Source organism: Plutella xylostella, chromosome 19, assembly GCF_932276165.1.
Source record: "Plutella xylostella chromosome 19, ilPluXylo3.1, whole genome shotgun sequence".
Taxonomy (NCBI): domain Eukaryota; kingdom Metazoa; phylum Arthropoda; class Insecta; order Lepidoptera; family Plutellidae; genus Plutella; species Plutella xylostella.
Window position 1 is genome coordinate 6,943,977 of NC_063999.1, and position 19,921 is coordinate 6,963,897.

Here is a 19,921-nt window from a genome sequence, read left to right on the forward strand (position 1 = left end):
AGATTTTGTGATAAATACTGAAAACTAAAATCATAGATGGCGCCAATAAAACTTTCATACTGAAGACGTCATCATCATCATCATCAATGAGCCGTTTTCCTTGACAGCTGTCAGTTGAGCTTTTGGGTAAGCCGATAGATGGCGTGAAAACGCAGTGTACCAACTGTCAAAAATTACATAGAGAGCAAAGAGTACTAAACTCAGAATAAGAACTCACTAGTTGTGATTAAATGTCGGGTGGTAGCGCGAGCCATCCTTCCGAGGCTCAGACTGCATGTGGCTTGGGATAGTGCTAAGTATTCTGTGAATAGTTCTACCCGCGCCGTCACGTAGTGTTCTTTTCTCTATGCGCGCCGTTTGAACGGGTGCTGCGTGCGAGAACTGATGAGAAAACTTGAAAAGAACGGCTGTACGCACAATCGCACTGAACGCTGAAGCAACAGTGACATCGACATCATAGAGAAAATAATACTACAATTCTACCTCATTGACAAAAGAATAAAGAGAGGACATGCCATATCAACGAAAAAAATGCGCTTACCTAAACTTTGGTGTCAATTAAAATGGCGGCTTTTTTCTTGAAAAATGTAAACAAACAAATTGTTTGACAGCTGAAGTAGGTACCTTGTGTTTGGATGTCAATCTTGGTCAATCAACATGGCGACCGATCGCAATGTTGTAATTTTAGGCAAAGACAAAACTACTGTTGTCCTTTTTTACGTACGATAACACCAATAAGTTAAAAAGAGACGACGATATATTTTTAAGTACCGATTTTTATGCCAAGTCCTCTTTATTCTTTTGTCAATGTTCTACCTACCTACGTCACTTTCACATTTCGTTAGCCTCACAGAATAACATATTGTGATCTGAGTGTGTTCTGAGGGTTTGAAAGTTGGTACAACCCCAGACAACGCCACCTATTTCTCCAAAAAGGAACTTTTTTTTTTTTTTAACAAACGCCTCCATCAATGTATAGGGTATAATGAACGGTCTATACCACTGAATTTTTTTATATTTTCAGTGTCCGTTTCAAGAACTTAAAAAATCTTTGGTTCGGTTTATAACTTGTGCAGAAATAGCCTGGTTCACTTCAAACTTAAAAATTTTAATCTAAATATAAGACATCTAAATTAAAACAAACAACGTATTACGAAGCAATAATAAGTTAATAATTTTATTATTAATCAACATAATCAAATACTGAATCGATACATAATCAATAATCGTAAAAAAATATAACATAGGTCGGTGGTTTACTTCTTACTTCGGAAGAAACTCAATCGTCTGCTGCGCGGGGTACCCTGCAAACAATAGGAATGTTATCTCTATGGAAATGGCTAGCTAGGGATTTAATTCTTTATTGCATATTAATTTATGAAAACATATTAAAATTAGGTAATTAATTTGTCTATGTTCTCGAGTGCAGACCACCAACAGGCAAACGCAGCGTGGGAGGCCCTCCTGCCCGCCGGACCGACGATCTTAGGCGGGTGGTGGCTGGATGAGGAAGGCCGAGGGCCGAGTGTTGTGGCGCTCCATGGGAGAGGCCTATGTTCAGCAGTGGATGATTATTGGCTGATGACGATGATTGATTGAAGACAAGTATACCTCTACGGTAGTCTCGGTGCGTGAGGAGCGGAACAGGGAGCGCAGACGCGAGGGCGTGCTGGTCTTGCGCGCCTCCGCCGCCGCCGCCGCCGCGTCCGGCCGCAGCGACTCACGGAGCTCAGAGTCCTGCCGGTGGAACGAGATGAGGTTATACTAAGTTGGGTTAGGTAAAAAGATGGATAAAGACACGCAACAATTAGAAGAATAAAATTATACAGTACAAGCTATGTAGGTATTCATAAACAAATATAAATATACAGGCAGATTTCGGCCTTTGTATAAAAAAATATATTTGTCAGGCAGAAATAAAATCTAAACCAACTCGGTTATTTATCACTCAATACGTAACAAGATGCCAGACTTAAAATAAAAACAACAGACTGGCCATATACACTATCCAAACGGAAATAGAAACATAACGAATAAGAAGGTGAGGCAGACAATCTGAAAAAAAAGAACAATACCTAATATGAACCTAAATTGATCTAAATAATAAACTTCGGTGTAGGGCATTAATTTTAAAAATCGAACAAGCAGTCTTGTTAAAATAACACAGACTGGCCTCACACACTAACTGGCGAATCGAGAAAAAGAACAATAAATAAATCTAAAAGAAGGTTGTGCACATACCGTGGCGGAGAGCCGTCCGGCCTGCTTGCTGGGCGTGGGCGGGCCCGGCTTCTTGTACGCCGTGATGCCCACCTCCTTGCGCTGCTTGCCGCCGATAGAGCTCAGCTGTGGACAATAGCAATCGGGTGTTAAACTTGGGATGATGTTGATGGTGAGTTGGACGGCTGTATTGTACTTATATTGAATGGGCAGTTGTTACTTCAACCGACCTCCTAAGTCCTAATGGTCAGGATATCGAAAATTCCATGATGTCTTAGTCATCCGTTTCCCATAAGTTTATAGAACAGGGACATTAGAAAATATAAAATACCCTCTTCTACACATGCCCATGCAAAAACCCATGGAGGTGTGATCCAGTGGATTATATAAAAAAATGCGCGACGCCTTTGGTACTTGATTGCTATTTGACGGTCGAATGGCGTAGTGGTTAGTAGCCCTGACTGCTATGCCGAAGGTCCCGGGCTCGATTCCCGGCTGGGGCAGATATTTGTTTAAAGACAGATATTTGTACTCGGCTATTGGGTGTTGATATTTATATTTAGTATCTATCTATCTATGTATTTGTGTAGATATATCAGCTGTCCGACACCCATAACACAGGTTCTGCCTAGCTTGGGGTCGGATAGCCGTGTGTGAGATGTCCCCACATATTATTATTATTATTTATCTACTACGGCAACAACGTGCTCTGAATGGAAGATGGTAGCCATTTTGCTCACCAGACTTACTAATATGAGTGGTCACAGGTAAGTGTACTAATCATCATGTATCTGGTGTCGAAAACGGCTGCCACCAGCCATTCTATTAACATTAATGATTTTTCACTAACCTTAATATCATCCTCATTAACCGCCGGCGCGAACTGCGTCTCCGCCGGGTACGAGCTCTTGAGGTGCGGGGGGCACAGACTGTTCCTCCACTGGAGCTCAGACAGGCGCGCCTTGGGGGGCCCGCGGGGCGCGCGGGGGGTGCAGTGCAGGTCGTCCAGCCAGCGGTTGTCGAAGACCTCGCCTTCTTCGTCCGACATGTGAAGGCCTCGCCCTTCTGGGGGTAAGGTGGGTTGTTTGAGACGGGATGACAAGTGTAGTGTGTGAATTCTCGAAGTGCAGTAGATCCAGTAATAATTACCCACTCATAATATCAATGTCGGTCTATTTTTATACAGACGGAATAATGACGGAATAATGCCATGAATAGATACTAGATAAGTTCGGGATTCAGAATCTAACAGTGATACTTCAAATTACCGGTAAATTTTAAGATTAACTGCAGTTCGGACATTTACAGAGATAAAATCGTTAGTAATCATTAAAAATATACTAGGTCATTGATATCGATTCTGAAGGCAGAAATTTTAAATTTAGCGATGTCAAAACCTTAATTTCTTTGTTTAAAATTCGACTCTATGATTGTTTCCGTAAATGTCATTTTATGCTAGCAAATTTTTTAGTTTGACAGCGTTAAAATTAGAATTTCTGCCTTCAGAATCAACATCATTGTATATTAATATAAGATCATGTACTAGGTGAAGAAAATAATAGAATAGAGCCATATATTTATATAGCTACGCCGGTGCATAAAATAATTATCTTATGCAATTTTTTTTTACTTTCAAACGAAAAAGAGGGGTGTTTCAAATATTTGCGAGAATGGGCCCGTAGCGCCCTCAGATTTGTATACAAGAATTTATCTACGATGTCCAAATCATCACGACCCATCACGTGCTGGGGCACCGATCTCCTTCCAATGCAGGAAGGATTTTAGGCCTAGTATGGATGTCCACATAATTATCCTAACTAATATTATAAATGCGAAAGTAACTGTGTCTGTCTGTCTGTTACTCTTTCACGCCAAAACTACTGAACGGACTTGAATGAAATTTGGTATACATACGGTCTAGATCCTGGGAAAGAACATAGGCAACTTTTTATTCCGGAATTCTCACGGGAAAACTTTTTAAGGCGAAGCGAAGCTCGCGGGAACAGCTAGTATAATATATCTTGCACTTTTTTAAACTGTGTAGGTTAGTATATCAATTTTGAAACACCCTGTATTATTCTTGTTCTTCTTTGGGTACCATCTCCTATCGGAGGTCGGCAATCATCTGGCTCATTCTTTCCTTCGAGACTGCTGCTCGGAACAAGGATGTGGTGTCGGTGTTGTACCAGTCTTTAAGATTTTGGACCCAAGATGTTCTTATTAGTTAAATGACGGTCGAATGGCGTAGTGGTTAGTAGCCCTGACTGCTATGCCGAAGGTCTTGGGTTCGATTCCCGGCTGGGGCAGATATTTGTTTAAAGACAGATATTTGTACTCGGGTCTTGGGTGTTGATATTTATATTTAGTATCTATCTATCTATGTATTTGTGTAGATATATCAGCTGTCCGACACCCATAACACAGGTTCTGCCTAGCTTGGGGTCGGATGGCCGTGTGTGAGATGTCCCCACATATTTCATATTTAAATATAAGTAAATCTCACCAGTCTCCTTCCCCTCCTTGTGCACGGGTAGAGACCGCAGCGAGCACGCGTCGGAGGGGCGCGGCGCGCGCTCCTCACGGCCCAGCAGGCCCGACTGGGGACATACAATGTTACTGGTTAATACTGGGCAAGTAATTACCACATAGGTCTGTGGTTAGCAGTGGCGAAGGGTTGCTTTGGAAGGAAAGCCGGTTACTCAATGTCAAAATGTGCAAATTAAATATCAAATCAGTCAGTTTTAAAGGGAAGTCGATGGGAATTCGCCAGTGGTGGTTAGGTCCATTGTATTGATATTGGAAATATCTGCCAACTATCTTTTGCCACTTCATCATAGTGACAACGAGAATCGCTGCATTCTATGAAAGAATGCCCTTTTTTGTTATTTGTTATCTGCCTTTTTAGTGATATAGCTCTTATACAGCACTACTGTAGCTCTCTTACCGAGTGCACGTGCTGTAGAGAGTGCAAGGAGCCGGAGCGCCGCCGCAGCCACTGCGCCTCGTCCTGCTTCATGAGGAACCGCTCCCCGACGCTCCACAGCTCGGTGGTCAGGCCTCGGATGTGTTCCTCGTAGGCCCGGCTTGATTCCGCTAGCTTGTCGCGCGCCTGGGGAGAAATACGGCGTTATTGGGAATGATTTATTTTTATTTATTTATTTCTGTTCGGAAAACTAGCCACTGTTATAACAAAGCAGATAAATATTCGACGAATATGATTGTGAAACGTGTGTGTGTGTGTGTGTGACAGAGGGAATATTTGGATTGATACAGCGATACTAGAGTGGTGTCTATGCTTACAAGATGGTGCAGTTTCGTACCAAAGATATAGGATTTACCGTGGATGCGAGCATTAGCTATTGTGAATGATGTATCTCGTAAAGCCTACCTTTTGCAGTTCTCTTTCCATTACAGATATTTCTTCCTTTTGCTTTTCTCTAAATATCGATATTTGCTCCTGGTAAAGTTGTTTCTGAAAATATACGATTAAATGTTATAGAGATATGCAAAGTTTTAATAGTAGAAAAAGAATATTAATAAATATATCATTCAGTTAGTCACAAAGTGTAGGCAGTGTGTTATCCGTTCGCGGCGCAAGCAAAGCGTATACCAATAACCAGACATGCACATAAATCATGCGGAAACATGCTCTATTACAATATTTTTACCTTTTGAAACTGAAGAGAAACTAATATGTTGTGATGTTTTAATGAACACTCTTATAAAAACAAAATAGTATACAAAAACACTCCTCATGCTTACTGCGAAAATAAAACAAAAGTCTCCATTAAAACATCTTTATTGAATGAAAATATACATGATATATATTAAAATAAATAAGTTTTTTGACCAAAAACAGTCATAACAGTCAACAAAAAATGCTGTAAGTAAAAAAATATAGCAGAAGCCACTCGGTTCAAGCTCCCATTTGGAGGTACGCCCACCACACTACTTGATACAGTAATACCAACAACAGTAGCGGAGCTATACTGACCATTTTCGCCTTCATTCTGTTCAGTTTGTCCTCATACTCGGCGCGCACCTCCATCACTGTGACGGCCTGCGCGTCCCGTGCGCCCTCGCCGCTCGGCGCCCGGCCCACTTCTTCTAGAAGCTTCTTGAACGTGTTCTCCAACTCATCCAACTGCACCTCCATACCAGTGTTCTGGTAAGTGCCGGCCGCTATCGACGCGCGGTCCACTTCGCTAGCGAACGCTTGCTTGATCTTCTCTGGCGATATCGTCCGCGCCACGCTTCGTTCCACCCACCGCTCCAAGTTCATGGCGCTTTCAGCCAAGTCCTGTATAGCGGCTGTATAACCCCGCTCAAGTTTGCACATAGCTGCGTCAGTTATCCGCCCGTCTAGGTTCAAAATCTCTCGTCTTACTGTTCGCTGTATAGACACGATGCGACTCAACTTTTGCGTGTAAACATCTTTGACGGAACTGAAGGTTTTGAAGCCGATCGAGAGTTCTGTAAGGAACTTTTTCATGCTGATGATTTCAGACTCGTTGATGCGATTCACTTCTAGCAGTCTGTCTCTTTCTTTCTGCAGGGTTAGTTGTTTTTCCGAGCATCTCTTGAGATGTCTGTCGGTGGTCTCGAGGAAGTTCTCGAGATCCTCCATGGTAACGCTGCCAGCGAGGCTGCGCCGCAACTCATTATCCACATTGGCAGTGTTTCCAAAGTTCGTCAACTCCTTCAAAACTGTATTCGACTTGATTTCCGCGATTCGCTTCAGTATAATCGCTTGATATTTGGAGGATACTTTAATGATCTGACTTGCTCTGTTTTCCGTCACGCTCATTTTCAGGACTTGTTTCTTCAGTTCCGCTATCTCGTCATTCTTGGCGTGAACGATTTTCTTCAGCTGGTTCGATAACTGCTGGCAGTTTTCCCTCGTTACCTCCAACTCTTTCGTCACATCCATGAGTTTGTTCTCCGACTCTCCCATCAGTGTCTTCATGTATGTGATATCACTCTGCAAGGTGGTAATGGTTCTGTTCTTGTCGTGCACTATTCTCTCTAGGTCGGAGATGGTTTTGTTGTCGTCTGACGAGTGTGTATAGTCTGCCGGAGAGATATCTACCTGCGCGCTGGTCTCGCGGTGGTCGTGGCCTTCGTACTTCGTGCTCGACGCCGGTCGCGCTTGACTAATCGCTGAATCTAAGAAGTAAAACAATTTTGAATATTTACATTTGCCAATTAGCTATCTACATTTAACTACTTAATCATCATGGAAGGATATGTAGCGCGTATCTTAGTAAATACTTACAGGTGTCTCTTTGAGCGTATATCTTCATGAGATCGTCGTGTTCTCTGCGCATGGCTCTCTCTTTCTCGTCCGCAGCGTGCGCAGATTTCTGTCTCATTTCGACCAGTTCTGCGTTTCTCGCTTCGAATTCTTGCAACAACTTTTCTCTAGCTGTCTTCTCTTCTACGAGTTCTTTAGTTATAGCAGCTATTATATCTTTCTCGCTCAGTTGTCTTCGTAATATAGCTTCTTCTGCCTTCAACTTGAAGGTCGTTAGTTCGGCTTCTAAAGTGGTTATCTTTTTGCGACATTCCTCGACTTCTGCCTCGGCTTGCGAGTGATATTGTTCGAGTCGAGCACATTTGTTGATGAGGTTTAGTTTGTCGGTGCCACTTTCATCTCTGACTTGTTTGTTTTGTTCCAACTCGTGTTTGACTAGCTGTTCTAGATTTGCTATCACTGAAATATTAAGTAGTTGGAAATTAGTGACCAATGATCATGAACAATATTATAATTGGGTATTAACAAAGAAGTTTCATAAATGATTAGTAATTTTAATGAAGTTAATTGTACTTATTACACACAAGATTACGTAAACAATAAGAATTAAGTACACAAATTGATTGTAGAATAATATTACTTATTATTAATGTTTCACTTACCTTTTTTCTGTCCTTCCACAGTGTTTAAGAGATGTGCGTTGTCGTTTTGTAATTTCACCAATTCCTCGTTATCCTTAACCGCCTTTTCGTCAAGAGCAGAGCTTAATTCATTGAGTTTTTGTAGAATTTCATCCTTTTCTAGCAACAAAGCTTCTTTTTCATTTCTTAGTTGTGTAGTAACTTCATCATTAGCTGTCACATTTTGTTCTATATCTTGGTATTTAGCCCGGAGATCAGTGATTATGTTTTCTTTTTCAGCCACAATCTTTTCCAAATCGTTTATTTTTTGGTTGTACTCCTCTTTATTTTTCTTCTCTTGCACATCAATCTCTGATTTCATCGTAATTTTTTCTTGCAGCTGTTCTTTAGTTTCGTTCAATTCTTTTTCTTTAAGTTCTAAAGCCTGTTTTAGTTCATGCGTTTCTGTTACAATATTGTTATATTGTTCTCTGGTTTCAATAAGATCTAAAATATAAAGTTGAATTTGCATATCATTATTAAAAATTAAAAATAAAACATTAACGAGTTATATGTATACATAAAAGATTAAGTAAATTTGCAAATACATACCATTCTTATGCTTATTTACATCTTCAACCATTTCATTGGTTTTCTGTTGCAAATTTTCTACCATAGCTGCTTTACCCTGTAACTCGACTTTCAAATCAAGCACTTCAGTTTCCAATTCCTGTTGTTTTTTATCCTTAGCTTTTTTATCTTCAGTTACAATTTCCAGCTGTTCTTTGGCCACTTTAATTTCTGCATCTAATGACTGGTTGTTCTTTGTTAGTTCGTCTATTTGTCTCTCAAGGGTAACTTTCTGGTCTTCCATGACAGACTCTGTGACCGTCACCATGTTTTTCAGGACTTGTCTTTCAGATTCAAACTCCTTCATAAGTTTGTCTTGGTTAACTGTGTGAGACTTTATTTCTTCTTCTAGAGATTTAATGGCTGTAAGAAAAATAAGAATTAATAATACAGATCTTATAATATATAAAATATTATATACCGTTAAAATATATACTACATGAATAACTTACTTTTATTATTCTCCTCGACAATTTTCAATAACTTCTCTTTTTCTTTACGACAAGCATCCAACTCCACCGTTTTGTCCTTCAAATAATTGCTTAACTTGTTGGACATGAGGTTCAAGTTTTCAATCTGGTTTTCATAGACTGTCTTCAACTTCTCCGTCAAATTTTCGTTATCGAGCAGCTTGTCTTGTAACGAATGCACTTTTGTCTCCAACTGTGACTTCACATCGGCCAGTTCTGAATTCACCAGTTGGTTTTCATGCTGGAGTATTTCTACAAGAGTACTCTTCTCCTGTAAATTTGCCTCAAGCGATGCGTGTTTCTTGGCATGTTCTGAAATGGTAATGGTTTGTTATTAAATGATTTAAAATTCAATCAACATGATGTGTTATTGCCGCATATTTCACATTTCGTCGTAAGTATATTTCCTTCGAAACATTGCTGAAAGCAAGTTTCAAACAACAAGTTCAAGGAAAGAAAAAGGTTCTATCGTTTTCTAAATACGTACGTAAATTATAAACAAACAAAAAACCCGACTGCATGCTATAAAGATGAAAACAAGTCTCAATGTTAATGGAAAGTATCGCAGGCGGGGACCAGCTTGACCGCCACACAAAGTATCTACCTATCTAAGTAACATTCAGCTAAATGATGAACCCTCTATTGGTCCCCGCCTTCGATACTTTCCATTAACATTGGGACTTGTTTTCATCTTTTTAGCATGCAGTCGGGTTTTTTGTTTGTTTATAATTATATTTTTTTATTTGTAACTTTTTAGTTGTTTTTTATTTTATGTCAGTAATCTGGCTTCAGTTAAAGAACATTTTTTTTTTCAATAATTTTGGTTTTGTGATTTAAATGCCTACAATATGCATATTTTTGTAATGTGCTAAATTAAGCCCTTTCATTTGATACCCCACACGGCATAGTTGGAAAAATATTATTATTTCGATCATCACTTTATGTCCTTTAGAGGGCGCTGTATAAATTTTAACCTTTAAGTATGGACGTCATTTTTTCTTAACACCAGTGCGGACGTGGAGCCTCACAGGCTCCTATATGCATACACTTTTTTTTTGAGAATTTGATATAAGATTACTTTAAAGCTGATTGGATATTGAATTTTAGTCCAGTCAATAAATGACTCAAAATTAGGTGTAGAGTGCGTGAGCAGGTAACTAAGCGATTCCTTCAGAAACTTGTTCAGGGGGCTTATGTTGTTAACATACCAAAAGTCCTGACTCCTAGGTGATGAGCGGGGGGGAGGAGGGGGGGATAAAGGTACGAATTTTTGGTTTTTAGCTTATATCTCCAAAACGGTGCATCCGAGAGAAATATTTTCAACTAATGAAATAAAGTTCTTAAAATTATCTAAAACTTTTATATCCTATGTTTTTTTCTAATTCCTAACCGTTTTCGAGCTATTACCCTCGGAAAAAGTTGAAATTTACAAGAAAAATGTATTCATGTCAAAACATTCATAAACATTTCATCATGTTGTCTAAACCTATTGATAAATGAAAAAAATGAATACCAAAGAAGTTGTAGATTTTTAAATTCTCTTTTAGAATATATATACATATGCTGGTTAATGTCCAACCCACCTAAAGGTACAGCTATTTTACTCACACTTAACCTTACTAATTCGGTGAGCTATGTCAGTGACTTTACCAAAATGCAAGTTTAAAATAGCTCTAACTTTAGGCCGGTTGGACATTGACCAGCATATGTAATATATTCTAAAAGGGAATAAAAAAATCTACAACTTCTTTCCTCTTCATTTTTTTCGTTAATGAATTGGTTAAGACAATATGATGCAATGTTTATGAATTTTTTGACATGAATACTTTTTCTTGTAAATTTCAACTTTTTCCGAGGGTAATAGCTCGAAAACGGTTAGTAATTAGAAAAAAACATATGATATAAAAGTTTTAGATAATTTTAAGACCTCCATTTTAGTACTTCATAATATTTGTCTCCGATGCACCGTTTTTGAGATATAAGCAAAAAACCAAAAATTCGTATCTTTATCCCCCCCTCCTCCCCCCCGCTCATCACCTAGGAGTCAGGACTTTTGGTATGTTAACAACCTAAGCCCCCTGAACAAGTTTCTGAAGGAATCTCTGAGTTACCTGCTCACGCACTCTACACCTCATTCCTTGACTGGACTATTTAGCGGATTTAGCAATAAAATAACGTGCTTTTGTAATCAAATATTATTTAAAAAAATATAGAAATGTGAAAAATTCAAACTTATGGCACTTTTAAGTCCTAATTTACTGAGGCTATATTTTCTGGTTTTAAAAACAGTCAAACTTATTACTATAACAAAATTAGTCATATTTTCTTAAAATATAATACATAAGTAACCGAAAACACAAAACACCTGCTTTAGGTAACTATTATATAAAATATTGACCACAGTCTAATAGTGCCAATTTATTGGCAGTCAATGCACAGAGGTCTAGAACACTTGTAGACACACAGGCAACACAAACATAGGTATTCATCCTATGTTTTTTCGCGGGACAGATTCTACATGCTCTTGTGAACCCTTGACTGGTTTCTTGATCCTGGACACCTTATGTGACCATAATTATCATCACCTAAAACTCGATTCATTAGTCAACCTCAGTTCTCTTGGCAATCGTCTATTTATATCACGTCTTTGCACATGAGGCACTACATGCACACGTGCTAGTTTTTTTAGAAATTACCTTTACCTTTAGAAGGACCAGCATTACTTATTTTTCACATTTTGAAAAAAAAATCTAAAAAAAACATAATCGCCCATACAAAGTATATTGTATGACAACAATGGACGTGTAGCCTGACAGGCTCCAGTCAATTTTTTGATGATCATTACTCACGTGATATTCACCGGACGACTCAACCTCCTCCCTCATTGGTAATTTGGCAACTAAAACAAAAGCTACTGAGCCGCTCAATCGCGGGGAGCGGGGGGAAATAGGCAAAACTATGAAAACGTAAACATTAGGTAGCCTGTGAGACTCCACGTCCATACTTAAAGGTTGTAACGTTACATAGCCTATAACCATCGCGCAATCAATACGCTTCTAACGTTACATCAAACATCAAAATCTATCAAGCCGTTTAGGCTACAGGAGGGAACAAAGAAACAGACATACATACACACATACAATCGAAAAACATTACCCTCCTCCTTCGGCAGTCGGGTAAAAAATAAGAAATCTTACCAGATTTAAGCTCATTCATGGTTATCTCCAAGCTCTGAATCTCAGTTTGTTTCTCCCTTAACTGACTGAGTGCTATGTTCCCATGTTCTAAAGCTATTTCAAGATCTTTTTTCATCGCTAACTCTGATGTTAATATTACAGCTATGTTTATCAAAAGCTCACACTGTTCCATTATTGAAGTATTTTTTTTATCGACCTTAGCTACAAGTTTTTGTAGCTGCTCATTTTTGATGTCGTCTTTTTTGAGCGTCAGCAATAGTTTGTCTAATCCAGTTTGAAGTGAGTTTGTTATGCTGCATACAATTTCATTTTGACCTGTAATTAATTTATGTTATTCTTTACGTTCAACATTGACATATAAATAAATTATAATATTATCTTAAAGTTTACGTACCATTGTAATCTTCTTTCAACGTCTCTAAACTCTTTGTAATATTAGTAATCTCATTGTGTTTATAGTTTAATTCCTTTTCATATTCCTGTTTCAACTCATCTATTTTAGAAACTTGCATGTCTTTCTCTGTCTCCAACTCATCTTTAGCTGCCTTTTCTTCGGTCAAATTCTTTATAAGTGAATCCTTTTCTACCTTTAGTAAATCTTTTTCTTGAAGAACAATCTCATACATTGAATTAACGTCTGATACATTTTGTATCAAAGTCTGGTTGAATAAAGCTAACTCTTCTTTTTCTTTCAGAATATTATCCTTTGCACATTTTTCTTCCTTTAGATCTTGTTCTAAAGATTTCTTCTCTATGTCAACCAATTCTCGGGCCGACTTTTCTTCTATCAGTTGCTGGGAAAGAATTGTCTTTTCATGATTCAGGGTATTGTTTTGCGAAGTTAAAAGTTCTTTAGCAGCAAGTTCCTCCATCAGTTTAATCGACAGCTGTTCTTTAGTAGCCAGAACTTTCTCTAGTTTAAGTTCATGGGCCTTTCTGGCTGCTTTTTCTTGTTGAAGCTGATTTTTCAGCTTTTCTTTAGCCAGATTCAGTTCGGATTTTTCATTTTCAAGGATGTCTTTGCTTGCTTTTTCCTCTTTTATATTTTCTACAAGTTGATTTCTTGCCACTGCCAGTTCTTGCTTTTCATTTTGTAGGGTCTCAACACAGACTTTGCTTTCATTTAATTGATCTTGCAAAACTTTATTTTCATGAATAACTTCATCTAAATTATCCTGTTGCACTTTTAGCTGGTTCTTTAATGACAAGATCTCATTGGTCACGGTTTCTACATTAATGTCTTTGTTTTTTAGGTCTTCTGATATTTTTAAACTTTGTTCAGTTAGTTTATCGGTCTCTATCTGCTTTTGTTCTAATATTACACTTGCTGCATTTAGTTGTTCTTGTAGTTTAGTTACTTTAACATCGTTTTCTTTCAGGATATCTTGAATTTTTAAAGTTAGATTTTCACGAAGGGTCGTTTCTTTTTCGTAGTCCTTTTTGATAGCAGACAAATTATTGGTAATAGTTTCAACTTTCATAACTATTTCATCCTTTTCCTTTAACAACTGTTCATGAGTTTTTGTTTTCTTTTCAAGTATATTCTGTGATATTTCAATTTGTTTTTGCAAATCTTCAATTACTTTATTGTTGGTCTCAGTCTCCAATTTGTGATTTTCTTCCAAGTCTCTGTGCTTTAATTCCATTTCAGTTATCTTAATGTTTAACTCATTCAATTTAATTTCTTTTTCACTGATTATTTCATTTCTAGTTTGTTCCTCTTGTAGTAATTTCTGTTCCAAAATATAATTGGATTCTTCAATGAGTGCCTTCTCATTATTAAGCTTTTGTATTTCACTAATATTTTCTTCAATAGTTTTTTTGGATTTTGAACTCAATTCCTTGAGGATTCGCTCCGTCTCTTGAATCCTGTTTGACATCCTAGACTTATCATTGTCGTATGCTGTCTGTAGCTCATGTAATTTCACAGATTGTTCTTCAATATCTTGCTCCAATTTCTGGATAACTGAAATGATAAAATAGAAGATAATAATTTGTATTTTCAAAAAGACTACTGCTAGCGTAAATAAAGTTCAGCAAGTAAGTATAGAATACAGCTTACCTTTTTTATATTCATCCACACTTTGTTGTAAAGTGGAATTGGAATGTTCACACATAACTATAACATTCGCTTTTTCCTTTATTTCATCAAGCAATGTAGTTTTTTCCGTTTCCAAGGCAATTATAGCCTTTTTAAGTTCTTCAGTTTCCAAAAGTTTATCTGCAATTTGTTTATTGATCAATTCAATAGTCATCTTACTTTTGGCATCTTCGGTTTTCAGATTTTCTAGTTCACCCTGAAGACATTTTATATTTTCATCTCTTGAACGGACTTTTTCTGATATATGCTGGATAGTTGCGTTCAAATTATCACAATCACCTTTCAATTTGATGTTGGATGCTTTTTCGTCTTGCAAGTACAAATCCATTGCATCTATCATCTGATTCTTTTCTTTCAGTTCCTTAGTGAGTTTTGTAACCTTAATATGAAGTGTGTTCACATCTTCAGCCAAGTTATTTTTTTCAACAAAGAGTTGAGATAATTCAGTTTCAAGGGCTGTTTTAGATGATATTTCAGCTTGTAAGTCCTTGTGCACATTGGCAATCATTGTCTCCTTTTCTTCTACCATAGTCGTGTAATTTTCCTTCAATTCAGTCAAAGATTTTTGCAATACGTCAATTTCCTCAACCTGTTTTTGAATAAGTTCATTTTGAGATTGTATTTCTGTCATCATCTTACACTTTGTTTCATTAAGTAGCTTTATATCAGTTGCTAAACTTAAATTACAATCTTTTAAGGACTGTAATTCTTTATTAAGATTGTCTATAACAGCTGCATCTTCTGCTTGTTTTTCAGTAAATTTTTGGATCTCTTCAATTTTAAGTTTGAGATTATTATTAATATCCATATTTTGTTTAGTCAACTCAGTTATGTTTGCTTCAAGCTCATCCCTTGCGTCTTTGTCTTTCTTCCGTTCCACGTGTAGTGTTTCTATCATTTCGCTTTTTTCATAAACATTATTCTGTAACTCAACAAGTTCATTGTTTCTATTCAACACTTTTTCGTTTAGCTTCATGATATGGTTATCATAATCCTCTTTCATCTTTTGCTTTGATGTTTTAACCTTATTTAGCTCGGAATTCAGACTTTCTATTGTAGCTTCGTGATTTTTGATAACATTATCCAATTTTGTTGTTTCATCTGACATGCTTTGAAGTAACGAAAGTTTTTCTTCTTGCAATGTTTGTATTTCTTTCATCTTGGTTTCAATTACTTGAGAGAAGTTTTCGGTGTCAGCCCTCATCTTCTGTTCAAGTTCGTTTATTTCATTATTCAGTTGACTAACCTCGTTACTGTAAAATGTTTTGATATTGTGTTTGTCTTCTATCTCCTCATTTACTCTGTGTTTGAGATTCATTACGTCCGCATCTTTATCTGAGAGGATTTTCTCAAATGAAAGCTTCTCTTCCTCTGCTTTCTGGTTAAGGTCATTTAGTTGATCCTAAAGTAGATAATATTGAATTTAATATATTAGGTGCGGCTTACAGCTAAGGACATTAATTTTTTTTTCGGAACAACCAAATACCTAACAAACGGCGTCCAATTACACCTTTATTAATTATTAGATTACGACAACTACCAGTTAACCACAGTAGTTCACAGAACCTCAACCCGACCGAGATGCCTGGTTGCAATACGGAATAATTGACTAACTACAACAATCAGTTTTACTTTTTGCAACAAATTTACTTTTTTTACTTATACATACAGGCTGTTGCAAAAAGGGTATACTAAGTCGAAACCTACGTTTTCACGAGCAGCATGTTATATCTAAGCCCAAAAATGTAAGCAGAATGTAAAAAATCGCAAAAAAAATCATTTTCCCTAGAAACTTAGTTGGTCACGTGTCTTCGTTGGTTTCAGCTTAGTATACCCTTTTTGCAACAACCTGTATAGGAGTTACCTGCAACAATTGTATCTGCTGTTTGAGCTCCTCGACCCGCGCGCGCTCCTCCGCGAGCTGCACCTCCACCACGTTGGCGCACGCCTCGTTGCAGATGGCTGCAATATTACAATTTAATTTATAGGATAAAATACGCGGGATTAGATAATATTATCAGTATGGCATGATATTTTAGTAGGTAGCAAAACATGTACGCATAATATTATGTTTGTCTACAAATTCGAAGTATCTCGACAGTCATTTACCGATTAATTCTAATAATAATAAATAATGAATAGGGCACGGCTACTAAGTAACCCTGGCGACAGTTACAGGCTAAAAAAAGGACGGTCTACTCTACTCACCAGGGCACTGGTGTGGATTAAAAAACTGTTTACACAAGGCAATTATCAAGCCAGCGCTGGCTGCCAGTCGCATTGGCTTCATGTGAACTAGGTCTTATGCTACCAACTTGGACTTAGCTATTCATATTTGCCTATTTGCCAAAACTGCCATGTGTGGTCAGTATATTAGCCGAAGTCATTACCGATTTCGCCCAAATTTCAGGTATTTGGCCAACACACCAAATATCCAATACCAAATACGAATAGCCAAGTTTCACCACGCCATCACTTACAAATATTGTTCCCGAACGAGTGTACACTAGCGTCCAGATCGTCGCACTCGAGCTGGCTAGTATCCAGTCCGTTGTGGCGGTGGTGCTGTCTCAGTTCCGCCAGTACCTCCCTCAGAGCTTCGGACGTGCGTCGCTCGGAGTCCAGTTGTGTCGAGAGCTCCGTGGCGCGGGAGCTCTCTTGCTGGCTGAATGTTACCCACTTGTCGCGCTCGAGTTTTAGCTCGTTCACCTGGTTGTGGTGTTGGGAGGGGAAGAAAAGGTTTTTGATGAAAGTGCTATAAATCGTTTTTTAAGAGACACAGTTGACACGCTAAGAAGGACAGAAATATCCACTCATATGTGTAACTTAGTAATGGCAAACTACAATATATCACTCTTCTTTCATTAAAAGCAAATCAAAAAGCCCTTTATTGTCAGAAAATAATCGAAACCTTCACCACACATTAACTCTACGCCATCCTCAAACAGCTACGCATCAAACCCAAACTTACCTTCGCCCTATAAGTGTCCCTCTCATGCACAGCTTCATCCAACAGCGCCCTGGTGTACACCAGCCGCTGCTCGAGGTCATCGACCTGCCGCAGCAGCTTGGCGGCGGCGGCGTCCTGCCCCCCCTCCGCGCGCGCCGCGCCCTCCCCCCCGCAGCATGATGAGATTCTAGCCTTGAGGTTCAGGATGTCTTGCTTGTGCTGCTCTTTCTCTTTCACTGGGGATTGAAGGATGATGTGTAATAATAAGGAATTGTTGAGATAAAAATCAATGTTGAAAAAATAATTTGGTACAGAATAGGTAATTTTAATATTCAGATGATAGGTAGTGCCTGGAGCCTGCATTAAGAAAAACTCTGTGTACGACATAGACTTAATTGTGTACTTATTGGGTAGGGAAGTGAAACATGCGATGAATAGCATCTTTTGCAAGTCATGCCTCTTACCAAGTTTCTCAATCCTCAGCTGTGTTCTGGCAAGTTCTTCCTGCAGGAAGGTGCGGTCAAACCGCTCAGCGTCCAGTGCTGCATTGAGCCTCCGGACCTCTCCATGCAAGGAGCGGAGAGCCGGTGGGGTCTCGGCCACAGAGCCTTGCAGGCAGACGTCTGGTGGGGCTGCACTTGCTATGTCTTGCCCACAGGACTCTGAATTATAATAATTAAAATTATGTAAAAATTTAAACATCTTTATAATTGAGATTATGGCTGGTAGAAAATGCTTTTTGCATTAAGTCCACCTTTTGTACACTTATATTTCATATTTGTGCAATAAAGTATCAAATAAATAAATAAATTATAAATGGTGTTGCAATTAGGGTATATTAAGCTGAAAATTAAAGGGGCATAAGTTTACTGTAACTCTGGGGATAATTCTGAAAAAAAATTGTAGTGTTTAGAAAGACTTTTAAAATTTTGTAACAAAAATGTTGGTTTTCCTTTGAAATTTTGTTAGTCATATGACTTTGAATTATGCTCACTAGATTTATTTATTTTTACTAGTAACTTACCTAATATGGCATTCTCCACCTCCTTGTAAGTGACATCAGGACAGTCCATGAGACTTCTGCTGAACTTCAAGATGGTTTCTTGGTCTTGAGGACTCAGTTTACTGCACATAGCATTCTTCATATCCACATCTTTAGAGTTTACACAGACAAAGAATAGCAGTAGAGATGCTGCTATGTACAGGTCCTCATTTGATGAAGCGTCTCTTGTTCCATTTCCAAATGTAACATGCGGGTATTTCTCAGCAATGAACTCCTCCAATGTGTGTGCTTCTAATATAGAAGATTTGGACTCGTCCAGACAAAAGTTTTCACGCAAATGAGATATTATGTTGAGCAATGATTCTATGTTTACTGTGTGGGATTTTTCGGTGGTATCGTTCATGTAGCAATTTATCTGTAAGTTTATAAAGTTATTGATAGTTAATAATGTATGTATTCTTTAAAAGCTGTTGGTGATCTTTCTATTGTAAAGATTTGTTCTACAAACAACATATAAATCATTGAACATAGGCCAACCTAATCAGTTAGGATATGTTTCTGTTCACATCTATATCGGGCTAGCGCTCGAAGGCCGTAAATTATAAGACAATAATTGAGTTAGTACATTACTCAATGGATGTACCCTACTGTTACAAAAACATCAACACAGGTCATAGCATCTGTGCTTGAGGCTTGAGCTATCAACAACAACGGCTACTGATTAATTCATCGACAGTCTAATAAATCAGCAGGTATAAATATAATTGAATACAAAAATATGAAGTCAAATATACTAAAAAACAAAAAATACTTTTCCTTACCCAGTTTGTCAGTATTGTCTTCCATTTCGCCAGCATAGTAGAAAAAACTCATAGAAAACAACTCCCACTGAGTTAATTAGTAAGATTTCGTATCAAATTCAGGTCTGATATAAACAATTTGTAATAAAACTTGAATAAAAACAGTTGTTAGTCACCGTTGCTGTTTGAATTTATTTTCGTTAAATTCGTTTCGTTGATTTGATTGCTTGATGAACGAATGAAAACTTTGCAAAAGTTGCCATACTAAAATATCTTGGGTGAATGAATGTTAGTACATAGGGTCTCTAGTCTGTGAATGAATGAATGAAGTTCTAAAATCGTCCAATAGATGGCCGCCGGTGCTGTATTTTTTTAAACGTCTTAATTTTTTAAGAAAGTTTTTTTGTTGGATTATATGACTACGTTATTCATCTGCGGCATCAGTCGATTTCTTAAATCCTAAACAAACGTCATGTCATTCGGTTTCTATTCTTGTTACGAATGTCTCCGGTTATTTCTATATATTCTAAACTAACGTTAGAGCTACTCTATAAAGTTACTAACATCTCTCATTACATTGGGATCATAAAATGATTAGTTTATTTACTTCTATAGTTGGGATGGGATTGTAGATTCAATATTTTTCAATATTTGTTGTAGGAGACCATTATCAGAA

General features: G+C 37.8%; 1 protein-coding gene across 1 annotated transcript; it reads right to left on the reverse strand.

Annotated features, from left to right (window-relative positions):
* Positions 1 to 1,150: 1,150 nt before the first annotated feature.
* On the reverse strand, positions 1,151 to 19,494 carry LOC105387312 (protein MLP1). The gene is made up of 21 exons (XM_038105955.2): positions 19,267 to 19,494; positions 18,467 to 18,860; positions 17,907 to 18,104; positions 17,464 to 17,678; positions 16,973 to 17,201; positions 16,357 to 16,454; positions 14,454 to 15,894; positions 12,786 to 14,357; positions 12,392 to 12,706; positions 9,177 to 9,506; positions 8,707 to 9,087; positions 8,137 to 8,601; positions 7,496 to 7,933; positions 6,215 to 7,386; positions 5,609 to 5,692; positions 5,165 to 5,329; positions 4,724 to 4,817; positions 3,071 to 3,285; positions 2,242 to 2,346; positions 1,612 to 1,737; positions 1,151 to 1,304 (listed from the first exon to the last, which is right to left on the reverse strand). Exons 1-21 carry the CDS (start codon positions 19,300 to 19,302, stop codon positions 1,257 to 1,259), a joined length of 8,121 nt encoding a protein of 2,706 aa, XP_037961883.2. The 5' UTR covers positions 19,303 to 19,494; the 3' UTR covers positions 1,151 to 1,256.
* Between the last annotated feature and the right edge of the window lie 427 nt (positions 19,495 to 19,921).

What these genes read in the sequence shown, in the direction of transcription:
- LOC105387312 (XM_038105955.2), bottom strand. Translation starts at nt 19,302, where the DNA reads ATGCTGGCGAAATGGAAGACAATACTGACAAACTGG. An exon ending in TTAATGAGGATGATATTAAG is followed by an intron (nt 2,347 to 3,070) that starts GTTAGTGAAAAA and finishes TATTGTCCACAG; the next exon opens with CTGAGCTCTATCGGCGGCAA. An exon ending in GCACCGAGACTACCGTAGAG is followed by an intron (nt 1,305 to 1,611) that starts GTATACTTGTCT and finishes TATTGTTTGCAG; the next exon opens with GGTACCCCGCGCAGCAGACG.